We start from the raw sequence: 23,352 nt of genomic DNA on the forward strand, positions 1-23,352 counted from the left end.
TACCAGGGAGATTGCAGATTATTGCAGATTATTCTTATACCAAAGGTTCCTGTACATTCATAGAACAATAAATTGGCAGTATAATTTTATTAACAAGTAAGCCCAATTGGGTTCAATGGGACTCATTCTCTTGTTAAGCGTGTCTAGGATTGCAGCCTAAATTATGTTCCTTAAGTCTTATTTAACTTTCTACACTTAAATCTGCCAGAGTATCTGCTTTTGGGGAAAGTAATGAGTGAAGACCATATGTTGAGACTGGAAATTTAATTTCTAATAATTCTGCTGCCTAAAATAAGACAAGTCCTCCCCGAACACTTCTTGAGCAAGTCCCAGAACTACAGAGGTTGATAGGAATAAGAAAATTGCTTGTCAGTGCAATATATGGCTCCAGACTTTCCACCAACACAATATTTTATTTTTTCTGATTAAAGGCACAATCCAGTTAAAGACAGTTGGGAACTGTCTGATTAAAGACTGTTGGGATTGCTAATGCTTCAATGGGAGCATGTTTCTCTGATTCCGCATCTTGCTAAAAAAACAGACAGACACAGAAGCTTAGTGGTTAAGTGGGAGACTTACATATAAAAGGCTTGACACTGCTGTGGATATGTTTGTGCTGTTTGAGGCCTGAAGAAGTGGCAAAAGTTTTACCACACTCTGGACAAGCATGCGCACGAGCCCCAACGTGCTGCGAACGAATGTGTCTCTGGAGGTTGCTGGGGTCCGTGAAAACCTGCTAGGAAATGAGTACTGATTAAACACGAAACTTTGATGCAAACAAGGAAAAAAAACAACACCGGCAATTGCATAAGACTATAGTCAAACCAGGAGGCATTGCATATGGAATAGGCAAAAGTTGGCTTTTTTAAAAATAGTTTATGTGAGTTCAGTTATGTAAGTGAATTAAAAGATAGAAGAGGTGAGTTTTAAAGCCTCTTTAAAACAGCATCAAGCACATTTAAGTGCCCTGGCTCCCATACAACTCTCAGGGGGTTTGGGAGGATGCCATAATGGTTAAGCCAGTTTCAAAGTGGTTTGAAAATGTGTAGAAGTACTAAAACATCTCTGCAGTTTCATTTATTTTGCATGTTTAGCTTCACTGAGGGTATATTATTTAAGATAAAATACATTTTAGAATTTATAAGCCGTATAGTAACAATAACGGCTATTTTTAGCATAATAAAATGTAAAAACGGCAACAAGCAGGTGTAAATATTAGGTTGGATCCTGCAAAGGATACTTAGAGTAGATCCACTGAAATGTGACTTAGTTAGACATGACTTTCAATAGATCTAGCTTAAGCATGGATAAATCTGAATCTAACCTTTTGCTACTTTTGTTGTCATCACCATTACCATTCCAATACAGTTTGCAGCTATTCACTTCTTTCTTAAACCCCCAATCCTGTCTGTTTCTGCTATTCCTAAACCAGGTCCCTACACAAGTAATACTCATGGTTTTCTAAGAACTGCAATGTCCTGACTGTCAAAGCTTGCCCAGTTTCGTTAAGCAGAGAAAATGGAGGATGGGTTGGGGCAAATGAGCAGTAATTCCTGACTATTGGACTGTAGCTCCCTAGGGGATGAACCAAATACATATCGCTGCATGTTGCTGGAATCCTAAATGGATAGGTCCCAGAAATTCTCTCCATCACCTTCATAATCTCAAGTGTTTGCTTAGCCTTCATAGAAACAAAACTCAGCAAGCATTTTCTGCAGCACTATTCAAATATATTTCAGAACAATGTCATCAATAAGACCAATTGATAGTTATTAAATTTACTAAAAGTTTCTGCCATGCTCACCCATCCACCTCTCATGTTTCATTTATGGCATTGAAACCATAGGCACAGGCCATTTTTTAAATCTGTATTTTCCACAAACAGATTTGTGCTCAAAGCAGTTCACATAAGAGCAGACAGTCAATACCATGACACAGCATCTTATAAACAGAGCTATTTGTCTTTTACAATGTCATATATGCAGATTTTTCACTCAGAATCTGATCCCAAAAGCTGTATATTGGGTGGTATTATTTCCCTTTCGTTATATTGTTCAAGCAATGAGAGTAAACAGCTGACACAATGGCTTAATAGCCGCAAAACTCTATACAACAGTATGCCAACAAGCCCTAAATCCTAGTTTCAGTAGTCACACAAATAGTTTTGGCATTCAATCAGTTGCATTTCCCTATTGGTATATTAAGAGTTCTGTTATGTTAGATAAGAATTAATAGTCCATCTGACTGAAAACCATCAATGGATTTCAGTCCCCTTGCTTAGGCGGGTGTGCTCTCTACAACATCAAAGTGACCCCATACATGCAAAATATGTACCAATCTCTGAGTTAGATGTTACTATCAGCAGCTTCATGTGATGCACTGAAACATTTCAGGCTGCAGATGGTAGAATCAAGTTTGAATGCTCTCCCACATTAACAAAAACATGTTACAGCACATACAAAACAAGCACACACAAAAATGTCAGGGAGAAGGTTCTAACCTAGCCTTCTTGTGGGCATCTTGCCTTACATATGCAGGGAATCATTTTGTACTTGAGAGAAGCTTTCAAATCTGATCCCCTACCTGTTGCCTGAAGTGGGCCAGTCCAGTGGAAACTTCATTGCTGAAGCCAGTCCTAAGATGCTCAAAATGTTACTCTACATATCATAAGCAACGATGCATATACAAAATTCCAGGCACCCTACAATTTCACTGTACCTTGGCACAGTTTTCGCATTCATAATGCTTCCCACTGTCATGGGACATCTGGTGGCGTATCAAGTTGGATTTCCAGTTAAAGGCTTTGGGGCACTGGTCACACTTGTACTCCCTCTCTTCGGTGTGCGATAGCATGTGCTTTTCTAAGCTGCAAAGATACAAGAAGAAGAGGCTCAGTGAGATGGTGACTAAAGGTTTTTGGAACTACATAGACCTTTTCCTGTTCCAGGAAGTGAAAAGACAGGAGTCTGTTTCAGGAAGAGGAATCAGGGAATCAAAGCAGTCATAGAATAAGAATCTCCACTCCTACGATGAATATCACCCATAGGATTGCACAATGTTAGTCACAGTCAGAGTAGATTTATTGAAATCAATAAACTTTGAGGTTACAATGTTTTTGCTTAGGAAAAGGACACATAAGACGGGGAGTGATAGAGATGGTGGTTATCAATGGCTACTAGTCGTGGTGATTATGTATTACCTCCTGGATCAGAGGCGATGTGCCTCTGAATACCAGCTGCTGGGCAACACAAGCAGGAGAGCATGCATATCTTGCTTGTGAGTTTCCTACAGGAAACTATGGGACTACCGGTTGACTACTGTGAGAACAGATTGGCAGACTAGAATATGCACTTTTTGTAGTTGTTAAGTGGTGCAGCTGCTAATTTGGACTATTCACTGGTTCAACATACTTAGTGATAAACTTAATCCATATTACAAATGTTTCAGTGAATCAAACCTTAGAAGCAGTTCTTGGAGGAGTAAGAACCTCTCAATGTGTGTGCAGCACACTCAGCCAATACATTGCTATGTCTTTCTCAACATATGAAATGGCCCTTAGGAGATGATACACTCTAGAAAGAGAGGCTCTCGCTGCCTACTGATCCAGTGGCATATGGCTTTTGCAGCGATATCTTATTTGACTCAACCAAAACATGAGAGTTTATTGTCTTTTGGGCAACAGGTGAAGGCCAGGCCTTTACATTTTTAAATTATATTTTACAATATAAAATAATTTTTATTATATTGTAGCTTTTTAGATTTTTCACCTGACTTAATACTAACATATTTTGCCACTCTGCTTGGTTTCCTTGTAATTTTTAATTGGACTGTTTGTGCTTTTAATGTGTGTTAGCTGCTTTAAGAGCCTTTGGATTGAAAAGCAGGATTAGAAACATTCCAGATAAATAAATAATAATATTCTGCATCTGGTGTAGAATCCAATCTGTCACTGTTATGTGTAGCTATGAGTCATGCTTCTCGTCTTATTTAATGTTACTGTTTTCTTTCATAATATTTCACATGTAATTTACTATTACTACTACCATTAATCCACAACATAGATTTAAAATGGTGTTTAGCTGTCCCCCCCCCCATTAATTACACATACACCAGCTTGCATATACTGTATATTCACAATTCCAATTGCCACCTGGACATTTTTTTGAAATAGAATATTTTCTCTATATTCCTTTTTCCTTGAACTGTTTCTGTCATGTATTGGACTTTAAATAATTTAAATGTTTTTCAGCCAGGCTGACGGTTCTCATTTTTCACCCTCTCCCTCTCAGTGGCAGAGCAATTTATGATTTGTCTTTTGCTGATATTTTTTTCTGGCCTTTGTTCTGAGCCTTTAATACCCTTAAAGGCCTTCCCCAAAGAAGAGTTTTCTAAGCACGAGTAATGCAGAGTTGTCATCCATCTGTTCCTAAAATCCAGACATCTTCCCTCAAGGTTGCATTTTTGCTGCAGTGATATTATACCGGTAGTTTCCCAACAGTGGATGTGCTCACTTATCCAAGAGAACCCTGGCCTGAAAATGGTTTCTGTTTGTGCACTGACTTTCAAAACCAGACACTGCCTTCATAATTAGCTGGAACTTAAAATAATTTAGATGAAAACAGCAGCTATAAATCACCAACTTTTACATATTTATTCCTTGTTCTTTAGCAAATACTCAAAGTGCATCTCTGACCTCTTCGATCACCACCAACACTAGAAGTGTAGATCTTGCCAGCTTTGTAGCTTTTGACCTCTCTAGGCATTGCATACTCACTGAGCACAGCAGGGACATTTCCTCCTATATGAGCTCCTCCTCACACTTGAGACCATTAGATCAGTTCCCTTCCCTTTTTTGTGTGAAATCTGTATTAGACATGACCAGGAACCCCAGGAATGTAGAACTCTATTTCTAAAAACATCAATACAAATTCTGCACTGCTGTCTTTTGGCAAACATGGGTAATTTGTTTGTTTGTTTGTTTGTTATGGATCAACACCTGATGACTGGTTTACACACTGTCCTCTACTGTGTTGTAATTCTTCACTTTCTGCTGTTGGCTTATTGTTAGTTTTTGTTTGAATCACTTTATGTTTTCTTATTGGAAATTTTATTAGCTATTTTTAAGTTGTAAACTGCTATGGAATTCTCTAATGATCATCAGTTACTAAACATTTTAAAATTTTAAAATAGAAATAAAATAAATAAATTTTGAAATAAAATAAAGATTGATTTGGGTCTTTCGTAACCACCCAGGGGTCCTTTAACTTTTACCATGTATAGTATATATATGTATATTATATGGTGTTTGTGTATGTTTTTTTTTTTTTAAATATGCCTGTTCCTACCTTTGCACATCAGAGAACACTTGGTCACATTCTTTGCACTCTTGAATGTCATGCATATCATGGAGGTCATTCTCCTTGTCAAGCTTTGGCTGAAATTCCTCATCCACCATCGAAAATGCTGAGTGAGGTGTGCTGCATGGGAATTTCTGATGGTCCACGAGATCTGCTTTGGACTCAAACAGCTGGTCACAGTCCTCACACCGATATTGACGCTCCTCTGTAAAGCAAATCAGTCATTACTCTCAGTGGCCTTCGACCAATGCAAGAGGATAAAATTGCTCTAAGTGCTCATAATTAGGGAACTTTCTGTATAAGTTATTTGACAATCTGCCATAAGAAATTGCTGACCATGAATGTCTGGAGCCATAGGATCATGTAAATAGTCTTCAGTCTTCATGAACAGAAGGAGCTCTTCTCCAGCTTCAATGTCTTTCACCACTCTGTAATATATCTGACAGAGAGAATGGCAAGTGAGTGACAAGAAGCACACAGTAACCAAGAGGGTATTTTCTACATATATGTTGCAGCAAAAATATGAGGTCATATTGGCCATGTTGGTGGCATGGTGTAAAGGAGTGGCCACAATTCAGTGGTAGAGCACATTTTTGCATGCAGAAGGTCTCATTTAGTTCCCTGCACTTTCAGGTAGAAAAAGGGTCCCAACCAACTTTGCTGGGAAAGTCCTCTGTCTGAGACCTTGGATTGCTGTTGCTAATTAGGAGTGGACAGCACTGGGCCAGAAGCACAAATAGTGTTACTCAGTAGCAGTCCTGAAGCCAAAATAATCTGGCAGAAGATTTATCCCAATAGCTGTTATTCCTATGCAAAGAAAGCTGTATTTCCATCAAGAAATATGCTAAGGAGCAAGCTGTGTGACAAGCAAAGTATTATTAATGCTTGCTGACAATTCACAAATCTTCCTATAATATGGGCTGTACAGGCAATTCATTGAAAAATAAAATTCCTTACTGAAGTGCCAACTGAGGAGACAGGTATATTCAAATGCAGTCTTTAAAAAAAATAAAAAATAAAGACACACCACACACAAGGATCAACCTTTCTCCTAGTTACACCAGCAGGGGGTGAGTGATAATTCCATTGGGCAAATAGGTAGGAAGTCAATAATAGAATGACAATCCAGTCTGTATTATAAGCATTAGGATACACCAAATTAATCATAAAGAACAACTGCAATGCCTTGGGTAAGCACATAGCCAGATATCACTCAAAGTTTACTGCGCGACCTGATCCACAGGGATGTGCAGAATTGTTCTGCACAGCTTTACTTGGTTAAGCTTGTATTTCCAGGTTAGTCCTGGTAGATATACCTAGGATCGCAGTCTTAGCTTCCTGTGTGAAAAGTAAAACTCCACCTAAACAGCCCCATCAAACATCAAAGCATCATTTGCACGTTTGAATTTGCAGCCTGTAGTGAAGAAGGAAGGAAACCTAACCTGATGGTTATGCTCTGAAAAGGAATAGGAAGGACAGCGAAATCAGGGCTAATTCCAGCAGTGGGGCAGGTGGGGCACTGGCTGAGAGCCCAGGTGCTCAGAGGGGAACCTCACTGGTCCCAGCCCTGCTGGCTGCCCTTTGGGGGTCGGAGAACCTTATTTGTGATCCCCAAAGGCCTTTAAAGGGATGACTACCTTCTTGTTTCACTCAGAACCTACACTATGGGGAAATGTTCAAAGAAGATATCTGAACTAATTCTAAAAGCATAGGCTACCTCTGCTCATTTATCAAACTCAAAGCAAGCTTTCTCCTTTACTTTTTTAAAATAATTTTGTGACAACTCTTAATACTAGGAGGATACAACAATGGGGAGGGGGGTTCAAAAGAAACAACTACGGTATTTTGAACGCTTGTCGACCTAGAGGAAGTTCTCAGAGACTGTAGGGAAAAGGCAGAAGTTTCAGTGACCCACACCAATGGAAAAAAAATCCACATTGCTCAAAACTATTGACTCTATGTGCACGCAGTTCTTACACAATTCCAGTAGGTGGCTCTAAAACCCAATTGTTTCTTTTATCTGGAAAAGCTTGACCACAACTATGTGCTGGGAGTGGATCTACAAATACCTTAATGAAGAGTATTGCATTACTCCAGGTTTGTTTGCTTCTTTCCTGCCCCCACCTTTAAAAATGCAGCATTGTTGTTTTTCTTTTTAATACAAGCAGTAATACAACCACCTGAAGAAGCCGAGTCATATATTGTCGAGTGAAGTTGGGATAAACAGAGAACAAACTAAGGCCACATTGTGGCTGCCTCTCCAAAGGCAAAAGCTCTAAGAAAAAAAGCATTAATCATACAATGTGTAGGCTGCTGACTGTTAGCTACGCACCTTCCCCATAAAAGTAGAGATTTTGGGCTTCTGGAGTTTCCACTCCCACTTCTGTCAACTCCCTTTTCCTCCTTTAGTTCTCCAAAGTAAGAGCTATCTCAGCCAAACCATCTTTTAGGTTTATAATCTACATCCCCCCCCCCGCCCCCATCGCCCCTTTCCACACACACAAAAGACAAATGCTTCCAAGTAGCATGTTTCATTCTGGAAATCTATTTCCCCTTAGAACACAATGGCATTCTCTCCACAATCTGAATTACCTCTTTTGTTGGCAGCTCTCAAAGGTTTAAGTTATTAGCTTCCTTTCCAACAGCATGCTGACATTTGAATGGTGACATATTAGAACTTCACAGCAAGGTCTCGCAAAGAAAAACGCTGCCTTAACACGTACACCAAAAAGCCTTCCTCCCCTCCCCCATTTTATTTTTAAAGGAAAGGAAACACTATGATATTGCAGATTTTTTTAAGGTCTAATCTGTTCGGCACAAACCTGCACAAATTAAAAAGGAAAGACAACAAGCCAGCTATGCCTTTTGTTGTTTCTCATGAATTTTGGCTCATCTTAAAATTTGTCTAAAAACTAATGGGATATGAAACATAGGCACTCAGCACAACAAGGCAATGTGTTTCTAGTCAAAAGTGAGCATAAAGACATTCTAGACTTTAAAAGCTGGGAGGGGTCAACAAGAAAGGCTAATCACTGCACCACCCACAACACAGCAAAGACGATTTTGATTCCTGACTGCAGCCATTCGAAATAGCTGGGGTTATGATCAAGCGGCAGAAGTAAATTTGTCTGAGTTCAGTCTAGTGGTGGTCAAAATACACAACAGGCTTAGTGTGGACAGAAGTAACAGGTCAGTGAAACACCATGGCTGCCATGGTTTCAAAAGGTCATGGAGGAACATGTTAATTGGTCCCTAGCTTACTTGGGTTGGGGACTGGAGACTAACTTGACTGATTCACCAATTTACATATTGCATTGTAAAGGAAGCCTAAAGGGGCCCCGTTCTCAGAATCAGTAAACTTACAAGGAGTGCGTATGCATTGACATTAAGATTAATGCTGAAATCTTTTGCATACTTAGCCAAGTTCCACTGAGATTTACCTCTGAGTAAACAGGAACAGAATTGGGCTACATGACACTGATCCAGCTAATTGCTCGAGAAAATTTGTGTGTGAAGTGGGGCAAGTTTCAGTCCTCTTCCCACTAACCCACCTCACCTCTTCAGTGTACAGTGGCCAAGTGATGGGGGGGGGGCTTGGACTGCTCTTGTGTTCTTCACAGCAATTTGACTGGCTAGAAATCAGCAGCTGAAGCTTTCCATTGCAGGGAGATGTCTGGTGATCAAAATGCTGTTAAAGGCACGGCTACAGGGGCATATTTAAAACCCCTGCATGCATGTTGCAAGAAGTAAAGGTAAAGGAGACCTCTGACAGTTAAGTCCAGTCACGAATGACTTTGGGGTTGTGGCGCTCATCTCCCTTACTGGCCGAGGGAGCTGGTGTACAGCTTACGGGTCATGTGGCCAGCATGGCTAAGCCACTTCTGGCAAACCAGAGTAGCACATGGAAACGCCGTTTACCTTCCCACCAGAGCAGTACCTATTTATCTACTTGCACTTTGACATGCTTTCTAACTGCTAGGTTGGCAGGAGCAGGGACTGAGCAATGGGAGCTCACCCCGTCGTGGGGATTCCAACCGCCGACCTTCTGATCTGCAAGCCCTAGGCTCTGTGGTTTAGACCACAGCACCACCCGCGTCCCATTGCAAGAAGTACCTTCTGAATAATCAGTTTCACTGAAATTATTGGGACTTAAATACAAGTCAGTATACTTAGGACCAGAGTACTGTATAGAGAATTAACCCAGAGTAACTAAAATAATGGGTTGCTTTTTCCTTTCAGAGACTCATACAGGTGAAACTCAGAAAATTAGAATATAGTCGAAAAGTGCATTTATTTCAGTAATGCAACTTTTTATTTTTAATTTTTATTTTAATTTTTACAAATGCTTTCTTTTGGAAATTCCACAGTAATAAAACAAATAGTTACAATAAAACAAAAATAAACATCACTATTACATTTCATTAATTACATTCCATTTATAATTGACCTGCCTAACGACAAATAATTACAGTTACAACAAATAAAGGCTTGACATATCTTGCTTTGCATGTCATGCATCTATCTCATATATTGGTTTCACCTTTTAAGTTGTGTTACTGAAATAAATGCACTTTTCGATGGTATTCTAATTTTCTGAGTTTCACCTGTAGAAGCTCAATTCACCATTCAAACATGCCTGGAAAAATTAAGAAACTTGACCTTTTACCACCCTGTAACAAATTTAAATATGCAGAAAATGCATGGCTAAAATGGGTTAAAGGGTAATTAATCTGTTACTAGATCTGTATTTGCAAATAAAACAAAGTTTAATGCAATTAATGTTATAAAGAGCCTACCCAATAATATTTGTTATGTTTAAGCGATCTTCTGACCCCTCTAAAGGTATAAAGGACCCCTAAACGGTTAAGTCCAGTCAAAGGCGACTATGGGGTGCAGCGCTCATCTCACTTCAGGATGAGGGAGCCAGTGTTTGTCCACAGACAGCTTTCTGGGTCATGTGGCCAGCATGACTAAACTGCTTCTGGCGCATGGAGTACTGTGACGGGTACCAGAGCGCATGGAAACACTGTTTACCTTCTTGCCACAGCAGTACCTATTTATCTACTTGCACTGGCATTCTTTCAAACTGCTAGGTTGGCAGAAGCTAGGACAGAGAAACGGGAGCTCACCCTGTCATGAGGATTCAAATAGCTCACCTTCTGATCAGCTCTGCACCTGTACCCTGCCCAGCACAGGAGAAGATGAGCTTTGGAGTAAGGTATGGGCAAATCTATAGGATCCCTACACCCAACAGGGACACAGTTTCTGAAATAAACACTATTATGGTACACCTTATTCAGTCATTTCCCTCCTGGTTTGTGTGCATATTTGATTGAGTCAGAAAAACAAATATGCAAAAGTCTTTATTGCTTTCTCTGTCTCTACTCCCCCCACTCCACCTTTCTGAATCACCAAATATGTTAATGTTTCTCATGCAATTCAGCTGGGAAATCCATGAAGCAGTTCCTTAGTTTTTGTAGTTAATATGCAAAAGTCATTTTCATAATGTATCTGATAGAGTGAGAGACAGCGAAAGAATGTGACAATCACACTAGTGATTTGGAGTACACCTTTGGGACTTTTGAAAAGGTGACTGAACATGAATGGCAAAACAGAAGCACAGTTAAATAAGCTCAAACTCATTCTCAGCTTTAACTTGATATTTATTGGGCCTTATGAAAACAAGAGTAAAGTAGAGCAAGTCCTGCTGGAGCAAGGGCAAGCCTTCTGCATGCTTCCCCATACAGCTCTGATAATGCACCTCAAGCCTACTCTGCAGCCCGTGCCCACATAATTTTCTCATGAGCAGATACTGCCAATTGTGACAAATGATGCTGTGAGTTGGTGATGTGGACTTTGATTCACTGGGGGCCAGGTTGGGACAACCAAATTCATTTGATCCATGGCTGAAACAGATTTAAGTAAGGCCAGCTTTTAAGTCCTGCAAATAAATCTGATGTCAACATCGCACGCACTGAATATTTGCTTTAAGCAACACTTGCTTTTCCATTTATTAAGATAAATGTATTTAAATCTGACTTTTCTCCAGATCTAATGGCCTTGGTGCATTTGAAAGGGAATAGTAGGTTATGGGCTGATGAGCCCAAGACACGACTGAACTGCTGACTTACAGAGTGTTGGAAGAATGACGGCAAGATGTACAGGTTGTATGCAATAGATGGTCTTCCTTTTGTCCTTCCTTTGGCTTTTAATTTAAGTACCAAAGGTTAAGAAGTGGAGTTTATAGTTGTCAGAAAACAACCAGACTCCTGAAAGGTATTGGGTTGAGTAGCAAGAAATGTCTGTCTGCCGATTAACCTCCAATAGGCCATTCGCACATGCAGATCATCACTTGATATCTTGCACAATCAATGACCAGAGATGCAGCTGTGAATTAGCCCTTCGTGACAATGCTGTTGCTCTGGTTTTTATGTCCTGTCATCTAGCCTTATGTACACAACATTGCCGGGGGTGGCAACAGTAGCTTGCTGCTCTCATGCAGCAACCTTTGAACCATTTGGGCCCATTCAGGGCCAGCCTTGCCACACAGCAGAGTAAAGAAACCTGGCAGCACGAGGGGGAAACAGATGAAGGAGGGCATTGGTGTCTGAATGGTGCTGCAAGACTTAAAAGTTGGTCAGCGTGGTGGGGGGGTGATGCCATCTGAACTCCATTTCAAACAATGAAATGGCTCTGACTGGTTCCTGTGAAGTTGTGCAGGCGTCTTGTTCACAGGTTGCAAATTGAGAAGGAGTTCTTCTTCTGACAGAGAGACAGAACTAGGAAGCCTTCCCTGCTTCACTTTTAAGGGAAAGGACTCCTCTTTGGGCTGCTGTCAAGCAAGTCACTGTCTGCAATTTTGAAACTAATGCTATTTTCCTTTGCTATCATGTAACTGACTGAGACCAAAGAGCAGATTTTAAGAAGTACAATGTATCAGCGGCTTAACACACATACACACATATATGGAGATTTTCAAACAAATTGCACATGAAACAACATAGGATCCTTGATCTCTAGATTAGGGTAGAGCAGCAGCATACGCATTGCAAGGGTGGAATGGGGCAGCTAATTAACATACAGTACTCTAATTTCATGCAACTGACATCCTTTCTGTTGCAATCATGTATTACATTTTGCTTTACAGGAGACACTAAGAAGCTAAAACACTTCCACGTTTTTCCCCCCTTTGAAACTGAGATTGAATGCATTTTTGTAATACATGTAAAAGTAAAAATGTGTCACCTAATCACAAAACTTCAAGCACATAACGTTAATAGCTGTCCTATGTATTCGACCCAAGGTCCATCCAGTTCTGGATTCTGCTTCCAAGGAGGGCTGGCCAAATGCCTCTGGGAAACTTGCAAGTGCAATAGGCTTCCCCAAGTGCCTGGAACAGAGCAAGGCTATTGCCTTCATGCCACACGGTTGAGCTTCCCAGAGGCATTTGGCAGCCTTCTGATAATCAACAGTGTACTGCCTCTGAACATGGAAGTTTCATTTAGCTATCCTGGCTGATAGCTATTGACAGTCCTACTATTTCTTGACAAACAAAACAAAAGCACATGTAATATCTGACCTCAAAATGTTTGTGCCAAATTTTATGCTAGTAGAATTGGGGTGGGTTGTGGGGAGAGAGATTGCTAGCCATTTTAATATGGTTGCAATAGGCACTCCTAACGTCACATATGTTTCACTCTTCTTTTTATATAAAAACACACAGAATTACCCTCTTCTGGAAAGCAGGGATATTTTTTTCCTGGACCTGATATAATGGTGTCTTTTTTAAAAAAAATCAAAAAAGCTATGGAAGGACATCAAGTAAAGGAGCCAAAATGGGTCACAAAACTCTGGAAATAAAAGTTTAAAAATTACTTTCACCCTGTATCCATTTTACACGAGCTCTCCATTGTCTCAAAGCTAAACCCAAGTGTATTTATTCCATAGCGTTTTGCCTTTGAAATAGCATTTCTCAATATATGAGTAATATGATATACTACTTAATGGTAGCCCTGAACTTTCAGTTTTATAGTGGCTCTTAATAACAGTGACCATTACTTCTGTAAGATGACCACTGACATTTCAGACCTCAAGGTGCTGGAATTGAGCTTTCTACGTCACAAACAGGCCTTTGCCTCATTCAGACCATTAGCCCCAGATATTAACTTTCAAAAGGGAAAAGGTGCTAGAGCTAAAATCTGCCTTAGACACATACATTCTGAACAATAAACTCAGCCCTCTCATCCCAGAAATGTGGGCCTTGGCTATGACTGCTCACTGGTGAAAGAAAGGCACTCTGTATATGTACAGTGATGTGTACTTCCTCCTATGTAGCCTAAGCCATTGCATGTTCACTCAGAGTTCAATAGAGCCTATTCCTAACTGTGCATAGGTCGGCAGGCTTCACATTTTTCCTTCTCATATTCCAGGATGGAAGATTTCATAATCTATGTCCTGTTAACGGGGCCCTAGTTCAAATGAAACTCCAAGAGACTGCTGCACATAGCATGCAATCATTATGAATACCTATCATTTTAAGATGGCTTTCAGATTGTAAAATACATTATACTATTTTCATCTTCGCGAGAGCTATGGCAATGATTATTCCAATTTTTACAACTAGAGAAATGAGAGTCAAGCATAAGAATGAATTCTGCTGATAAAGGAGTGTGCAATTTACTCAGAACCCTTGGTGACCACTTGAGCTGTAGCTTCTCTAGCTTTAAGCAAAATAACCTGATCTCAAGGGCTGATCTTCCTAAAATGTGTCTACTCTTTGCAGTCCCTGGCACTTTCATTTCCCCAACTTTCATTGTTCTAATGCTGCTCCACTTATTTTGATTGGAAGCTAACAGGTTTTGGGTTTTTTAAAATAAAGTTTTAGAACCTGTATAAATTATTTTCCAACATGTCTTTATTTTGCAGAGCTAAGGCTGCAATCCTAAACACACTTTGATGCAGTTAAGTCCCAATGAACTCAGTGGAATTTACTTCTGAGTAGATATGTAAACTGCTGAAGACTATGCAGTGAAAAGCTATGCAGGGCATTGTAGCTCTCTAAACTCCTAGAAAAATCCTGTTTACACCCACTAGCTTCTGAAACTTCGCCTGCCATATTGCCTATCTAGACCTCAAGGACTAGATATTTGCTTTAAAATAAAAAGATGAGGTTCTTACCAGGCTGCCAAATTCTGAATTTCAAAATTATATTCCAGAACACATATAGTCCTGTTAATGCAGAATTATTTCTTCCTATCCTATTTTAATTGTACTGTATTCTGAAAATTGCCTTACAACAATGAAATAAAATAACATAGAATAAATGAAAAGAACTGTATTTCAGAATAACAATCATAGGTATCAATGTAACAGAGCCACAAAGAAAAGCTACCAAATGGCAATATAGTGATGAGGAAGAAAATTTGAAAATATATTCTATTTCCTTTTAGAGGATGGACAAGACTTGGCAGTTTATTTTTCCTGGTTGGGCACTGCAAGTTTTATTTATGTTTAACAGCCTGCATTTGGCATGCATAAAGAATAACAGAAGCGTGAATTATGAAAGACCTTCAACCTATCCAGGAAGTTGTAATATTTGAAATAATAGAGAAAATGCATTTCCTGAACAATCCAAAAAGAGAGAGAGAAGGATCCTCTCCAGGCACCCCTCACCAACACATTGTGGCCTATAGATATTAGTTCACTTTCCTACAAAGGGACCTGTAAGTCCTCAGAGTGAAAATCAGACCTCCAGGTGTCCCGAGACCTATCCAAATAAAACAACAGAGCCCTCTGTGTTCCTGCAAGCAGGATGGCTACTGAGTGCAGAATCACTTCTAGGGAGCGAAAGAAGACAAAAGAGTCTCAGAAAGTTTAAACTCCAAAGCTCTGCGCAGCTAGTATCGCAGAGCTCTTCTTACCAATGGCAGTGTGTGCCATTTGCATTCGTGAGAATATAAAGGATTATGAGAAAAAGAGTGAAAACTACTGCCTGTGAACAGAGAAAGAACAGAGCCGATCCCAGTCACCACCTTGCGTTAACACATAACTTTGGGTCCAATGAAAGACTCCTAACTCTGCAACCCTGCTCACCAATGTAGTTGCAACCAGCAAAATGACCTTGTGACCAGGCAGCTACAAGGAAACCACTGGCTCTACCTTAGCAGTAGAACCCCAGGACTGATAAATCCTACATGAGCTTATACATGTGTTAAGAGGGAGCCTTCCTAGAGTTCAATGCAGTCACAACAGAAACAACCATTTGAGTCTTTTAGTTGTCATACTGTTAGATAAATAGCAACAACAGTTCCTCTGGTCTGGAAGTATCCACAGGTTTCACACAGACAAAATAATGAGACATTGAAATAATGGCCTCTACAGCCATAATGAGGCCACAAGGACTACCTAAGCCTACAGTTGCTAAATCTTCAGGATCATACAAGGAATCAGAGGGGAAAGAGAATGCTAATAGTTGAACCCCAAGACCATGGTGCAATAGAATGTCTATTCTCTGCAATGTTGCAGACGGGAAGCACAAGATGAATGCCAAAAACTGCAATGACCAGGTTTCCAAAGGGCTCTATCGCTGGCCAGCTGAAGTGATGAACAGTGTGATGCTCATTTAGGCATTCACCAATGGCTGCCCTGAACAGCTCAAGTGAAAGACTTCAGGCCCAGGGAAATGGCCCAGAGCTCTAGGCTGTTGTCCCCTGGGCAACTACCTGGTTGAAAAGAGCATGCCAAACACTTCCAACTATTACAGAATGGCAAGCTTTAATGATTGAATATTTACAATTAGCGAAATTGACGGGCTGGGTGCGAGGTACAGGTAATCAAAAAGTATTGAAAGAATGGATCATCTTCAGAGAATACCTAAAAATGTACAACACTAGTAACTCATTACTGGCAGAACTAGAACGATATTAGTAAGGGTAAATGAATAAAGGGATAAAACGTGAGGAAATACAAAAGAATTAAGCTCAATAATAATAAACCTGTGAAAAACATAAACAAAAAAACCAGGTATAATGGAAAGGGTTGGAAGTATCGATTGTTTGTGGAATTCAAACATATTTTTAGATATTATTTGGATGTAAATATAATTTATATAATTTCAGTTTTGCTTTGAGTTACAATTTAACCAGATATGAAGCACAAAAACATTAATTTGTATTTTGTATTTTATATTTCATTTTCGAAGATCTGATGTATTTCTAAAATTTTGAAATAAAGATAATTAAAAAGAAAGAAAGAAAGAAAGAAAGAAAGAAAGAAAGAAAGAAAGAAAGAAAGAAAAGAGCATGCCAAACCATCAGGCATCAAGGGTCAGGATCAGTCTCTGCAGCTCTCCAGACACACTCCGGTCAGAGCCAGACCACCAATGAGATGAGGTCAAGCACCTGGCTCAGGTAGCAGAAGCACAAGAGCTGGTGCCCTGCCTGCTCCACTGCTTCTGCCACTCCCACCCCCTCCACTGCTTCTGCCACTCCCACCCCCTCACTGGTGAGAGGGAGGAATTATGCCATGTGGCATTGCTTCTAGTCTCTCCCAGCTCTGGGGCAGAGAAGTGGTAACACCTTGAGGAGTGCCCTGGTTCTCGCTGAGTTTGGGGAGAGCTGAAGCGTTCCTGTGTGCAGTGTTGTTCATCTCACCACCACCACCACCCAGGGCAGAGAAGAAGAGCAGCAGCACTCTGAGGAACGGCCCAGCTCTCAAGTTCGGGGGGGGGGCATTCTGACAATAGGAGCAGGGGCAGGGAGTGACAAATTATCATTTCAGGAGATGTAGGGAAAAGTCTGAAGGGGAATGCTATACCCCTGAGAAAGGGGTATTTATCAGAAGAAGAAAAGGTGGGAGGGGAGGAAAAAGATCACAAAACTGACACAAAACAAACACTAGAAAGGATATAGATGAGAAGGCAGGATTGGTCTGGAAAGAGGGATAACTCCTCTCTGGAGAGAAAGCAAAAGGCTTCAGAAAAACCTGCCTGATCCTTCTAGTAGGAGGCACTATCCCTACCAGAAATGCCTCTGGCATCCTTTCTGCCCTAGGGTAGGCACGAACATGCTATAAAAAGAGTAATAAGGATGCCTTTGAGCAGGTGCAGAATGCTTTGTCTTGGAGCACTGGGATAAGAAATAAAAAGCAGCACTTTCAAGCCTTAGATTGGGCTATCAAGCAACATAACATTTCCAGGATAGTTTGAGATTGGGCAGGTCTTAAGGTATTAAATTCAGTAGCCAGGCTTCAGCAGGTTTTAGTCCCATGGCTTGATTTCAAGAGGTCAGCCCTGGAGCACATTATGTAAGAATACAGAGCACATGTGGGCCTATGAAATTGCCCAACACTCCCAACTCAGAGACTTGGCTTGTTTCTTTACATAGTCCATCTAGAATGAGTAGCTTATATTCATTTCACATTTTCTCCCAAGTAATTAAGCCGAGCACAGGAGTGCATAAAGGATATGGGTGTTACTGTTACAGCAAGTGAAGGAAGGTGGCTTTAAAGTTTATTATTGCTTTGATAACGTAAGACCTATCAACAGAACCTTCTCCCAACTTATCTCATTAAATGTACAAAGCTGAGCTGTCATACGGTATACATACACACCTTATGCTGTTCTCAGCATAAATAAAATGCTAGGCTTTGAATTTATAGTAACCATACCTTTCCGTTACAGCTATTGTCTCTTAAAGTGCAAGTTCTCCATTTTTATCACTTGGAGCATAGTAGTGTAATAATATTGTAAGGCTTACATTCCAAAGTAGAACACCTGGATGTCTTGAGATTGAAAGGATGCTCAAATGTTCTCCTCCATCCCCCAACTCTTGAGATTACAGTCCAAAATTATGTCTCAACGTTTATCGCCTGCTATGATTAAAACATCTCAACATACTGGAATGTGTTTACTGCTTGTCCTACTCAGAGTAGACCCATTGAAATTAGTAGGCACAACTTAGGTTCCTAAATTTCATTGGGTCTACTGTGAGCAGAATTTAATTTACTGGTAATACAGCCCATTTATACCTGGGTAGACCAGAGGCAGGTACAGCCAAAACTAGATTGCATTACATTCTCCCCCCCCCCCTGCACAAACAGTGCTCAGTCACATTAAAGTCAGTAATATTACAACCCTAAACCTGTTTATTAGAAAAGTTACTTTAAGTAAACACTTATATGGGAACAGAACAGCAGCCTTAGATGAATTTTCAAATGTTAATCACTCTACTCAACCTCCATGATCTTAGAGTGTTGACTTGTAAATCATGTAAATGAAAGTATGATACATCTCACCATAGTGGAGAAGGCTGTGGTCAGGTGATCTGTATAATATCCAGGTGTTAACTGTTAACAAGCCGTTTCAAGGTCTCTTCTGATTCTTTATCTTTAAATCAGACTTGAACCAAATCTCTCTTCTACTAGAGGAATGTCTTATGTAAAGTAGGGCACATGGCCACCCTTTGGAATCGTCCCCCTGCATGCTTTCTGGGGTTTCCTCCAACCCTGTCCCTGCCCTACCCAGCCCAGCCAATTTGAGGGAGGAGAAGGGCAAAAAAAAAACAAAAAAACACCCAACCCACCCATTTATCTAGCAGAAGGCCTCAGATTGGCTTCCACTAGTGGAACTATTTGGCCCTTTGAGTACAATTTTCAGTTTCTTGTAGGGAAGTTTAACCTTTAAAAGTGTGTAAGCCACGAATCACTTTTTTTAAATTCCCCTTTTTCATTTGCAATGCAAATACAAAGCCTGAACCAGGGGCAGGGAACCTGTGGTCCTCCAAATGTTGCTACACTACAACTCCCATCATCCGACCTTCACCATTCCTTATCCTAGCTGCAGCTGATGGAAATTGAAGTCCAACAACACCTGAATGGCCACAAACTACCCACCTCTTGCTTAAACTGATCAGCATGTACTGTCAGATTTTTAAAAGCTGTCTCCTGCTTTTTAACATGTATTAACTCACACTTCTCCCAAAGGGGCTCTTTTTAGTGACACATGAAAATTCTCAATGCATCACTAGAACTCCCTGTACTACAATGAATGGGATATGAAGGGGATGGGGAAGAGATAACAGGGCTGGCATTCCTTCTTATCCATTCAAAACTCAGAATTAATTTGAGCTGAAGGGATTGCACCTCATATCTCCTTAGGGAGGCCCTTTTACACTTTGCAAATCATAGACGGGGCCAGGGGGGAGGCAGGACTGCCTCAGTGCAGCGGGAGGCTAACTTGCGCTTTGGTACATGTTGTCCTTCTGTCCTATCATTAAATGACAGGGAAGCAGATCTCTGTGGAAAATGGGGCCACACTCAACTCTTCCTCTTCCTGTGGTGAATGGAGGCTCAGTCCACTCATCCACACAGTTCAGAGCCTCCTGCAGTCTAAATGATATCATCATAGGGCTAAGATTTCAACAGTCTGCCTGAAACAGCAAGCTAGCATGTTGACTTACAAGTAAATTGTTTTGATTTGTCTCTCCCGCTTCCCCAATCCAATGCTCCTCTGCTGCATGTTGTGCCCATGGAATGCAAATGCTCAAATACTGATCTGAGGGGGTGGGTGTGTGTTCCATTTTCTTCCTACCTCAGACTCAGATCTTCCTGTAACTGCTGAAATGCCGTGGGAAGGAACAAAAGAGCAATGAAATGAGAGGGATGCAACCTCAGGGTATAACCTCAGACATTGGGGCATTGCAGTCTGTTAGCAGCCCGTGTTAGGGCTACACCACCTCTAGACAAACAGGCTGACTTATAGGATACCCAAGTGTGGTTGTGTAACAGCAGTAGCAGAGTGGGCAAATTCTGAAAACAGAAAACCAAAGCTCTGAATTTCTCACACACACAAAAGAAGAGAGTGGTACAGTCACCAACTAAATGAGCTGGATAGACTGGACAGTAAAGAGCAGACATCAGGTCTTCGCTGTAATACAGATGAACAAATGAGGCAGCCCCCATGTCATTGCAAACAAGTCTGGGTCTTATGAGTGCTTGGATGGAAGACTGCCTGGGAGCCCCATGTGCAGTGCCATTATGGAAGCAAGGTATGTATAAAGGGGGGTGGGGAGCCATTTAGGGGTCTATAGAATCAGAGTTGTAGAGTTGGAAGGGACCTTGAGTATCATCTAATCCAACCCCCTTCAATGCAGGAATATGCAGCTGTCTCATAAGGGGATCAAACCTGCAACCTTGGCATTATCAGCACTACTCTCTAACCAGCTATCCAGGCCAATTATGTGAACATTTAATTCCTCTTTCAGATATTATACAGAAAGCTTTCACCCTATCCTTGAGAAGGGGTGAGATTTCCTCTCAAATACTGGGGTCTCAGCTATACAGCTGCAAATAAAATGTTTTAATGTGTTTTAAGTGCAATACACAATGTGACACTAGATGGTGATGGTGAGCCTTATGGAAAATTCAAGGTATTTTTAAAAACGCTTTTTTTAAAAAAGCATTTTCAGAACAGTTTTTATATATGTGTAGATTCCACCTGGGTGAAGTTAGATATTCATACAAAAAAGATAATGTGTAATTTCTTGCATATGTCCTTTCAGAGTGATAAAATGCAAGTTACATGTGTAGGTGTGACCTCATGAGGGCCAGTTAATTCTTGAAAATATAATAGGCCAACTTTGACAGGAACATCACTTTGTTACCCAAAAGAAAGGCAAGGACACAAGTGACACATGATGGCAGCATATCTGTCTGTTGCGTAAGTGACCATTTTTTGCTTGGCATGGGAAGCCTGAGTTATAAAAGCCAAAATGGATGTGTACATACACAGGATGTTACCATTCTTTCTAAGTCCCACATTCATAAAGACAAGGGCAGGATTAAAACAAAACTACAGAAACAAATGGCAATGAAGATCATGCACATTTGTTCTTGCAAGACATGTCTCAGAATGGAGATTTTCCTCTCAACATGCAAGTCTGTACCATATCCTGTTCCATGTCTCAAGTTTTAAGGCTCTAATTCCAAATTGCTCCTACACTGACCTTCATGGTCATCGTCACCCTCATGCCCTACTTGGGCACTTCCAAAGGTATTTGGCTAGCTGCTGTTAGAAACATGATGCTGAACTAGACTGAAAGTGGTCTGATCCGGCAACACAATTCTTCTGTTCTTAAAGAATAGCAAAGTGACACAGTAGGAATAAAGTACTCCATGTGCTCACCACAGCCCATGCAAGTTTGCTGCACCTACTTCTGTGAAATGTTTCAGCTCTGTGGACATAATCAGTTTAGGTTATGTCTGCACTATGACTCATGCTATAGGAATTATAGTATGGAAACATATCCTTGTTTCTTTTCTTTCTTTCTTTTTAAAAAAAGCTGTATCGTGGTATGGGATAGGTCTGCATCAACCTTAATCCAACAGCATCCACCCAACCTGACACAATTTCCAGTCCTGAGCATGCCATGATAAGAATTGGCCAGCCACTCATCAGTATTTATGACAATTTCAAAACCACACCATCTCCCAAACTTGGCTGCAGGGCTTTTACAAGCAGGTACAACACTCTAAAAACACAACACAATAAAACTAGCAGGATAAAATAGTTGAAATATAAAATACTGTATATGAAAACCAGATTATAACTGCTGCACAGCAGTTTGACAAAAAATATATATTAAGCATTTCTGGGAAAGGCTGAGAGTTTCACGATTCTCCAAAGACAAAAGATTTGGAAAGTTGTAGAATAGCCCCCAGAACCATCTCTCAGCCTTGCTTTGGGGACTTGGTGAATGGATATTATTGCCAGGGAAGTGCTTTTGATTGATTGATGTAAAACAAAAAGGAGGAGATGGTAGATATGATCATTAAAGTATATGGAGTCCCAGCATTCAGGGCTGATTGCATGACTGACCTGCTGGAATGGGGCTTGTTCTGAGATGTAATGAAAACAGCAGCATATAATATTTTGTGCTACTGAGTTTGCTGTTCAGATTTAGTAGCTTACTGTATATTTTTTATAATGATCTTATCTTCTGAAGTTCTTGAATTGATATCCCACATTTCCACCACTGAATTCAGGGTGGCTATTTTATTTTCACAACGACCCTGAAAGCTAATTATGCTGAGAAACAATGGCTGGACGCCAGCTCACTCACTGAGCTTTGTGGGCAAGTGAGGGACCTAAATGCAGATTCTCCAAGTCAAAGTTGTAGCAATTATATCACAGTATCACAGTGTGTGTATTCGCTAACTGCTTTGGACAATGTATCTGAAAAAAATTGTACAGACATTTTAAATAGTAACCAGTAAAACAACTTCAGGTCATATCCAATTGTTTTTTGATCATCCTATTATGCTTCTTCTTCTGTTAACTTCAAAGCTTATAACATACCCACATATGTAGAAGTCAAAATCTGATGCACACTTATTTAAGAGTACTGTATGCTCCATTCAGCACACTGAGACTTTTTTTCCTAAGTAACAGTGTATAGAATGGTCCTGCACATTAACAACTTATTATTGTTATTAGCAGAGGGAATCCTACACTAATTCCCCTCCATTTCCTCCCCTGCCCTTGCTTGCTCAATGTGCCTTGTATCTGGTGTGGCAAGCCAGCTTTTATGATGGACAATTGTTTCAGTCACCATGATATACCATATTTTTCCGTGTATAAGACTAGGGATTTTTTTACCCCCAAAAAAGGGTTTAAAATTGGGGCTCGTCTTATACACGGGTAGTGCTGAGGGGTGTTTTCTTAATTTGGAGTCCCCCAAAATAGGGGCGTCTTATACATGGAGGCATCTTATATGTGGAAAAATACGGTATATTTCACCGTTTGAAACGAGGATACAACAACCATGCCAGAGAATACCAGTTTTAGTTTTGCTGATTGTGGTGTAAACACCTGTCCATATGCAGTGTGACATAGAGAACTCAATAAACAAAATGTCAAATCTTTCACCTAGTGTCAGGAAAATGGGGATACTTAACAATAATATGTTTACACAGAACTTTATTAAGTAAATTAATCAAC

General features: G+C 40.4%; 1 protein-coding gene across 32 annotated transcripts in view; it reads right to left on the minus strand.

The window, feature by feature from the left end:
* Nucleotides 1-23,352, minus strand: part of MECOM (MDS1 and EVI1 complex locus) — a 480,916-nt gene that overhangs the window by 47,972 nt on the left and 409,592 nt on the right. For 19 of the 32 annotated variants that reach the window (XM_088669183.1, XM_060274382.2, XM_060274385.2 and 16 more), the window contains 4 exons: nt 5,694-5,796; nt 5,346-5,562; nt 2,719-2,866; nt 580-736 (listed from right to left, as the gene is read on the minus strand). In XM_088669183.1, coding sequence (XP_088525309.1) covers nt 580-736; nt 2,719-2,866; nt 5,346-5,562; nt 5,694-5,796 — 625 coding nt within the window. Of the gene's footprint in view, nt 1-579; nt 737-2,718; nt 2,867-5,345; nt 5,563-5,693; nt 5,797-7,689; nt 7,758-23,352 lie in introns of those variants that run through there. The other 13 variants (XM_088669185.1, XM_088669184.1, XM_060274398.2 and 10 more) reach the window with 2 other exon arrangements.

The sequence above is a fragment of the Zootoca vivipara genome, chromosome 5 (assembly GCF_965207765.1).
Source record: "Zootoca vivipara chromosome 5, rZooViv2.hap1.1, whole genome shotgun sequence".
Lineage (NCBI taxonomy): Eukaryota > Metazoa > Chordata > Lepidosauria > Squamata > Lacertidae > Zootoca > Zootoca vivipara.